The sequence below is a fragment of the Neoarius graeffei genome, chromosome 11 (genome assembly GCF_027579695.1).
Source record: "Neoarius graeffei isolate fNeoGra1 chromosome 11, fNeoGra1.pri, whole genome shotgun sequence".
NCBI classification, from domain to species: domain Eukaryota; kingdom Metazoa; phylum Chordata; class Actinopteri; order Siluriformes; family Ariidae; genus Neoarius; species Neoarius graeffei.
The window spans coordinates 30,579,925-30,588,320 of record NC_083579.1 but is presented as its reverse complement, the minus strand read 5'-3'; the positions used below and the strand labels follow the sequence as shown (position 1 = coordinate 30,588,320).

The 8,396-nt window shown below is 40.3% G+C and overlaps 2 protein-coding genes across 2 annotated transcripts; both read left to right on the top strand.

Annotated features, from left to right (window-relative positions):
- Nucleotides 1–1,713: 1,713 nt before the first annotated feature.
- Nucleotides 1,714–3,505, top strand: LOC132893803 (uncharacterized). The gene is made up of 2 exons (XM_060932937.1): nt 1,714–2,665; nt 2,787–3,505. The coding sequence occupies exons 1-2, from the start codon at nt 2,384–2,386 to the stop codon at nt 3,438–3,440; spliced, it is 936 nt and encodes a 311-aa protein (XP_060788920.1). The 5' UTR covers nt 1,714–2,383; the 3' UTR covers nt 3,441–3,505.
- Nucleotides 3,506–4,551: 1,046 nt separating this feature from the next.
- Nucleotides 4,552–7,247, top strand: LOC132893801 (uncharacterized). The gene is made up of 2 exons (XM_060932936.1): nt 4,552–5,054; nt 5,599–7,247. The coding sequence occupies exon 2, from the start codon at nt 5,605–5,607 to the stop codon at nt 6,376–6,378; it is 774 nt and encodes a 257-aa protein (XP_060788919.1). The 5' UTR covers nt 4,552–5,054; nt 5,599–5,604; the 3' UTR covers nt 6,379–7,247.
- The last annotated feature ends 1,149 nt before the right edge of the window (nt 7,248–8,396 follow it).

Genomic DNA, 8,396 nt, shown 5'->3' with positions numbered 1-8,396 from the left:
TAGGGGCCGGAGGACAGACATTGGGGGGAGGGACGTGTGATGGGAGTACGAGAGAGGTGGGAGCTGGCGGGGGACAGGGTGACGGAGGAGACATGAATCTTTTCTTATAGTCTAGAAATCTCAGACATCTGGGATATTTATTTAATTATGTATCTATTTGTTTTACTGAGAGTCACCAGTTTCATCATCAGCTTCAGGCAAACACAATCCATATTTATTTGCATTGAATAAAAGTTTGTGTCCCCAACAGTTTTATTCACTTCCATCATTTCGAAATCATTTCCCTGGATCATTGCTTCACATGACCTAAATAATGTTTGTGAAAAGGACCATTGAACCAGTTTTAAAGCATGAGTGACTATATTGCTATACTGCTAACTAAAGAGCTCTGTAACAAATGTTTGCATCCCCTTTAAGATAAAATGAAGAAAACAAGCTAAATTACAGTTTTTCTCCATTGGTTTGGCTCATTTCTTGAAACAGAAATTACATTCTCAAAATAACATGGACAAACCTCCAAACCACTTGGCAATTGTTCACAACAGAATTGAATTTCTCATTCATTTCATCAAATTGCAAATGACTTAGTACATGTCTCAATGTCTCAGTACATCTTTGCAAATGATTAAGTACAGGTAGCCTACAGTTAGCACAGTTAGCCTACATTTAGCAAAATTTCCAAGTGAATAGATCTTGTTGATCTAAACTGATGTTGATTCTCAGTCTAATGGTTGTTCTCTCCAAAACATGTCAGCATCATTTCATTGTATAAGTTATCACATGCACAATAGTCTGTTCACTTGTCAAAATAAGTCAAGAACATAATACCATGAATACCATATATGAATCTCTTGGAACATTTGATAAATTGATTACAGTAATTGACAGTCAGGTGAAACTAGAACTTGATGAAGGAGGAGTTTCACACATCTCAGATGACCAATCAAACAGTATGTTTAGTTACCTGACAGGTACTGTCCATGATTGTGAATGCTGCCAAACATGTATATATAGAGCTTGACCAGGACCAGTACAATTTCTGAACATTGAGGCACCTGGCCAAGTAAATGAACAAGGGCAACTGCCTGCTTCAGGAAGAGGAAGAAGAAGAAGAGGAGGAGGAGGAGTAAGGTGGAAGAGGCCGAGGAGCATGAAGACACCATGCTGTCCCGAATGAAATTCGGGCCAAAATTACAGACCATGTTATCAACCATCGCCTCACAATGGCGGAGGCAGGTCGCCGAGTGCAGCCTAATGTGCCTCGCTCTACAGTCTCCTCCATCATCCAAACCTTTCGCAGGGAAAACAGGTATGTACTCAGTCAATGATGGAATTATATGTCGTATAGGACAGGACACTGTGCATAAAGCAAGAAATGTATTTACAGTTTTTTTCAGTTGCTAACAAGCGTTCGTCCACTCATTTAGCACATTTTCAAAACTCTTCACACAATCACCACACCACCACACTTTTGTGGCCATACCATTCAGACGTTTCATGACATTTTCACACAATTTGCAGTCAGTAAACACATTTCCTCATTGCTTACATTTTCATAACAGACAAGATATGCCTCTTAACAAAATGATAGACTATTTTTGTATTATTTACAATTGTTAACACACAGCTTCCCAAAATAGCAAAAACAATATTCCAAACTATACATACAGCATAAATACACTTCCCTCAGCAATGATATCAGTTCAAAAACTATATATCTCAGCTGATTGACAAATATGTAATTGAATAATTGACAGCAGATATTTATTGGGTAAATTGGACCAACCACAGCTGATCATAGTATGGCTCAAATGTAGACACTTACAAAAGGAGGCCTTTGTGGAGTAATGCTTGTAATGGAGTAAGCAGAAAGAGAATGTCTGGACGAGGAAGACTAAGAGTGAGGGGCCAAGGGAGAGGTGCAGGCCCAGGAAGGGATGCAGGAAGAGGGGTAGCTGCAGGAAGAAGGGCAGATGTTGCAAGAAGAGGTGCCGGTGCAGTGAGAGGTGCAGCCCCGGTAATAGGTGTGAGCCCAGTAAGAGGAGCAGGCCAGAGAAGAGGGCATGGTAGAGGGGTCAGGATGCGTGGTGGAGGCATTAGAAGAGCTGCACGAATGGTGGTGACTGATGAAATCCGTGCCACTGTCATTGACCATGTGGTAAATCATGGTCTGTCCCTAAGAGAGGCAGGTGAAAGGGTGCAGCCCAATGTGCCAAGGTCAACAGTTGCCAGTATTGTTCGCATATTTCAACAAACCAACAGGTACGTATTTACATGGATTGTGTCTATTTTCATTGGTAAATTACTGTATACAGTAAGTATTTGTGGTAATTTTGTGTTTTTACATACTGTATTTTCCCTTTACTGTATTTTACTGTAAAGGATGGAACGCCTTCCTCGCTCTGGGGGAAGAGGAAGGCTCCTGAACAATGACCAAGAGCTGGCCATTGTGGCAATGGTTGTTGCAAACAACGAAATCAGACTGCGCGAAATTCAGGCCAGAATTGTTGATGAAAATGAAGTGTTTGAGAACATCAACAGCATCAGTCTCACTACCATTGCACGCACACTATCAAAACACAGAATGCGAATGAAGCAGCTCTACACTGTACCGTTCGATTGGAACAGTGATCGAGTGAAGGATCTACGAAGGCTGTATGTGCAGGTATACTGTATTTTCAATTCTATATTCAATTCTGTTTGCTGACCACTACTGTAATCATTACAATACAGTATGGTATACAGTAATACTGTAATTTGACTTACGTAAATGAACTTTGTTTCAGAGAGTCATGGAATTGGAGGCCAACCAGGTCCCTCACGAATTTATCTTCATCGACGAGGCTGGCTTCAATGTGTCAAAAAGGCGTCGTCGCAGAAGAAATGTAATAGGAAAAAGGGCTACAGTTGATGTACCAGGGCAGAGGGGTGCCAACATCACTATGTGCGCAGCAATAGCACATACAGGCTTACTTCTGCACAGGTCTCAGGTCGGGCCTTACAACACAGAGCGCCTCATTGCATTCATGAATGACCTTCACCAGCAACTGGTTCCAAAACAATATGATGAGGGTGACAACATCAGCACCTTCGTGATCACGTGGGATAACGTTGCTTTCCACCACTCACAGGCAGTGACGGCATGGTTCAGGGATCACCAAAGATTTGTACGCCTCTTCCTTCCACCATATTCACCATTCCTAAATCCGATAGAGGAATTCTTCTCGGCATGGAGGTGGAATGTGTATGACCATCGGCCACATGATCAAATGACCCTCCTGGATGCCATGGATGCTGGCTGTAGGGACATAACAGCGGAAGACTGCCAAGGCTGGATCCGGCACTCAAAGCATTTTTACCCTAGGTGTATTGCCTTGGAAGACATAAGATGTGATGTAGATGAAAACATGTGGCCAAACCCAGATGATAGAAGAGATTAGAGACGGATTTTTTTGCTGTATTGTTTGATTGTTTCTCTGCTTTACGTATCTGGGCATTTTTATTTGGAAGTATTGATCTTTTGTGTTATTTGTTTGTTTGTTTTTTTTTCTGTTCTGTCACAGTATTTCAAATGTACCTACTGAAGTAGGTATTGTAAACAGTAAAGGAAAAAAATCTATTTGCTTTTTACTGAAATTCTTTTGAATGTGACTATTACATGTCAACATACAAGATATTTGGGGTAAAACAGTGGATTGCATTTTTGCATGCAAATACAGTACATTTACGTAAAACTGAAACAGAAAAGTCTATGCACTTTTTGTAATGTCAACAATATCCAGTATTTTGAAACCTGGTGTACTTTGATAGACTCCATGTAACTTGTGAAGTGAAAACAAATGTTATTGTTTGACATAAGTATTTAATTTTGAGTCAGAATTCTTGTGTTTTGGGGAAGTTAGTATGTACAGAAAAAGATTTGCTCTATTTTGAAAAGAATCTTTGGTATATATTTAACAGTATGTGCTTTTGAGAAGAAAATTAACCATTTGGCCAATTGTGTGCCGTAGGTGTCAGTCTGTGTTAAGAGTTTAGAAAAAGTATCATAAGTATGGGTAAACGCTTGTTAGCAATTGAAAAAAACTGTATTTACTCATTTACCTATTCATTTAGTGTGTGTGTGTGTGTGTGTGTGTGTTATAGGCCTACAGTAATATCTTACCTCAATGGGATGTTATGAATGACAAGAATGACAAGAAAATGACAAGAAAAATCTCATCTCATTATCTCTAGCCGCTTTACCCTTCTACAGGGTCGCAGGCAAGCTGGAGCCTATCCCAGCTGACTACGGGCGAAAGGCGGGGTACACCCTGGACAAGTCGCCAGGTAATCACAGGGCTGACACATAGACACAGACAACCATTCACACCTACGGTCAATTTAGAGTCACCAGTTAACCTAACCTGCATGTCTTTGTACCGTGGGGGAAACCGGAGCACCCGGAGGAAACCCACGCGGACATGGGGAGAACATGCAAACTCCACACAGAAAGGCCCTCGCTGGCCCCGGGGCTCGAACCCAGGACCTTCTTGCTGTGAGGTGACAGCGCTAACCACTACACCACCGTGCCGCCCAACAAGAAAAATATTGGAGAAAATAAACTATGTAATTATTGATGATACAGTTTACAGTAGTATTCAAGTCACTGTGCAGTGATGCATTAGAATTGTGGGAAAGTTACTGTAAGTAAAACAACAATACAATTACATTGGTAACTCATTCTGTAAGAAATACATAAGGCATACATTACGAATGGTAATACAGTGTTCCTTTGAATTCTATGTCTAGGATTGGATGACAACCTCGCATGGGTGGCAGAGGAAAACTTCTCAATGAACAAGAACAAGAGATCTGTAACATGGTGATGGCAAATAATGCCATCACATTGAAACAGATCCACACTACAATCTGACAAGACAATGCCATATTCCAAAATGTCAACTTTATAAGCATCTCCACAATAGACCTGATATTGAACAAGCATCAGATGACCATGAAGCAACTTTACAGGGTACCATTTGAGAAGAACTCTGATAGAGTACCAGTATGTACATGTAAGTCAGTTACTGTTTGTCTATCATTATAACCTTTTAACAATTAAGCAGTGGTTCCCAAACTTTTTTGGCTTCAGTACCCCCTTTACCTGATTTCTGAATCCAAGTATTTGCTTTATCTGACTTCAACATTTTGCCTAAAAACTGCAACAGAAAACTGTAGCTTATTGTATGATACAATTATCATTATAATCCTTATTTTGAAGAATATAACATACGATAAGAAAAGGGGTCAAGGAGCTGCAATTAGTGCCTCCCAAGCAGATCTATGTAATACTGTGGATTTTACTGTAACATTTCAGTAAGTCTAGTTATTGATTATTTCCCCCTCCCCTTTCTGTCAAATACCCCCTGTAGTATCTCTGCGTAGGCCTATCCCTAGGGGTACATGTACCCCAGGTTTGGAACCACTGGAGTAGTGGCCAGTAGTATGTTGAACTTGTGGAGGAGAACATAGAACATTCCTATGTAATTGTCTGTTACTGTAGTGTATGACTCTTCTGTATGACTGATTTGATGTTTTTTTTTTTTTACTCTATTGTAGAGAATAATGGCATTGGAAGGAAACGAGACCCCTCACATCCTCATGTTTGTGGATGAAGCTGGCTTCAACCTGGCCAAGGGCCGAAGACGTGGCCGTAATATTATTGGCCACCGGGCCATGGTGGATGTCCCAGGCCAGCGAGGGGGCAATATAACTATGTGTGCTGCCATTTCTGAGAATGTTGTGGCCACTCACATCCCCAGTCTTGGCCCATACAATACACATACGCTCCTCATTTTCTTGGACCGCCTTTATTCTGATTGGATCCCTGAAAATGAGAGAGGTCTTGTAGGGCCTCACCTACCAAACTATGTCATTGTGTGGGACAATGTGAATTTCCACCATGGCCCGCTCATCAGGGCCAGGTTCACTACTCATCCAAAGATAGTCATGGTGTTCCTACCACCTTACTCTCCTTTCCTCAATCCTATTGAGGAGTTTTTCTCCACTTGGAGGTGGAGAGTGTATGAGCATCAGGCTCAAGATCAGAGGTCCCTGCTCCATGCAATGGATGCTGCATGTGAAGATATTACAGGAGATCAATGTAGGGGATGGTTGCGACATGCATGTTGTTTCTTCCCTTGTTGCATCGCAAGGGAGAATATAAGCTGTGATGTGGACAAGAATCTGTGGCCAGACAGACAGCAGCGTGTGGATGGCCAGGAGGGTGAGGAGGATGGCCAGAAGAGCAAGGATGGTGGCCAGGAGAGGGAGGGTGAGGACGGCGACCAGCGAATAAGTGTTAGTTGTGAAACTCCATCTTTATTTACAGCACTGTAGGCTTTTTGTTTGTGTTTATATTACAGTATATTATGCTGTATACATTTTCTTTTTACTCTGATGTATGAAAGTTACTTTATGTGTGTGAATAATAATGGTTACAATTTCCTTAGCAGTATGAGTGCAATGTGTGACGTCAAACCTTGGAGGCTACTCTTACCGTAAAATCCTTTTTTTTTTTTTTTCAGTTTTATACACAATTGTATTCTGTTAGCTTGACAAAAAAAAATAGCACAGTAACCATTGTCAATGAAGGACTGGGCTAAGACTGAGAGTTGGACATGAAGGATATTTCAGTGGTCCTCTGCCATAGTGACAAAACATCTAAACATTTTGACTTACGGTGCTTACACAATGCCAAAGGGATGATGCATTTTGGGGGCAATGACTATTTATATGAGAAAGGAATTTAGTTTTGACACGAGTGGGCTGTTTTGGGAGAGATATGAACTTTTGCAGGTGAACCATGGTGTTGTGCTGAACCATCCAGGTTATTTTGGCAAAAGCACCAAGAGTGTTGAGAACGTCCGGTCTGTTTCAAGAAATGAGCCAAAGCAATTGAGAAGGATCTTTGCGATTTTGTGGCACTGACTCTTTATATGGGAAAGGAATTTAGTTTTGAAGCATGAGTGAACAGTTTTGGGAGAGATATGAGCTTTTGCAAGTGAGCTATGGTGTTGTGCTGAACTGTAAGACTGTTTTGCCAAATGATCTTAGAGTTTTGAGAATGTCATTTCTTTTTCAAGAAATGAGCCAAACCAATGTCGAAAAACTGTAATATACTGTACCATAGCAACATGTTGTATATATTTAGTGTGTGTTTGGTTTACTCAGTGGTAAAATATTAAGAAAGTTCTACTGGATATGAAATCAATGTGTCACAGATACTTTCTAATAACTTTATTTACAATTTAAAACTTTTGCCTTTACAACTGAAATATTTTTTTTCTGATGACGTTTCCTTATGTTTCATTTCATTTTACTTTATTTATTTATTTATTTGGTTTTTGTATATCAATTTTGTTCTTTTTTTCCAATAAAAACAAGAGAGGACGCAAACTTTTTCCCCAACTGTATAAACCTGTATAGTATTTAAAGGACAAAATTGACATCAATTTTCAAATTAGGATAGATAGATAGATAGATAGATAGATAGATAGATAGATAGATAGATAGATAGATAGATAGATAGATAGATAGATGTGTGTGAGAGAGAGTGAGAAAGACTGAAAACATGGATCTGCATGGACAAATGCTTTTAGTCTACAATTTCCTTGAAAAAGAGGGTCATTCAGAACACACACACACACACACACACACACACACACACACACACACACACACAGAGAAAGGAAAGAAAAAAAGGAAGCAACAAAAAAGAAAAACAATGTGAGCTCTTTTCCAGAATGTTCCTCCAGTGTGTTAGCAGTTATGAATATGCATGTCTCACCTTGATATACAAAAATGTGCTGTATTGAGGGTCCTAAATAGTGTGTGTAGAGGAAAATATATGTAGACATAGTTACAGTATAATGTCTCTCTCTCTCTCTCTCTCTCAAACACACACATGCACACACACACACACACACACACACACAGACACGATTATGTCCTCATGTCCTCAGCACCACTTATAACAAGGTTTGCTCTTGCAATGATAATGGCAATAAAAACAGACCTGGGCTGCTGTATGTATATGCATACACTGCATGTATATATATGACACAGGGTCAGGGTGTGTGGAGAATTTACCGCTGTGTGTGTGTGATCCTTCTGATTTTCTTTTTTTTTTTTTCTTCACAGGAATTATTCCATGCCATGCGCAGTCTTTTTAAACCAATTGGGCAGCAAATTAGCTAGCAGGGGTTAACAACCACCATTTTGTCACTGTTTATTTAGTGGCACAGCATGGCCTTGATCACAGCTCCTCAACAATGCTCGAGTGCACTAATAACCCCGCATTCACTCAGCCTGTGGTAGAGCGACTGAATCTTCTGCACTAAAAAAGACCTTGTACA

Excerpts from the sequence above, each read along its gene's own strand:
- LOC132893803 (XM_060932937.1), top strand. The coding sequence starts at position 2,384 with ATGGAACGCCTTCCTCGCTCTGGGGGAAGAGGAAGGCTCCTGAACAAT. Across the intron at positions 2,666-2,786 it reads TACGAAGGCTGTATGTGCAG|AGAGTCATGGAATTGGAGGC; the intron begins GTATACTGTATT and ends ACTTTGTTTCAG.
- LOC132893801 (XM_060932936.1), top strand. The coding sequence starts at position 5,605 with ATGGCATTGGAAGGAAACGAGACCCCTCACATCCTCATGTTTGTGGAT.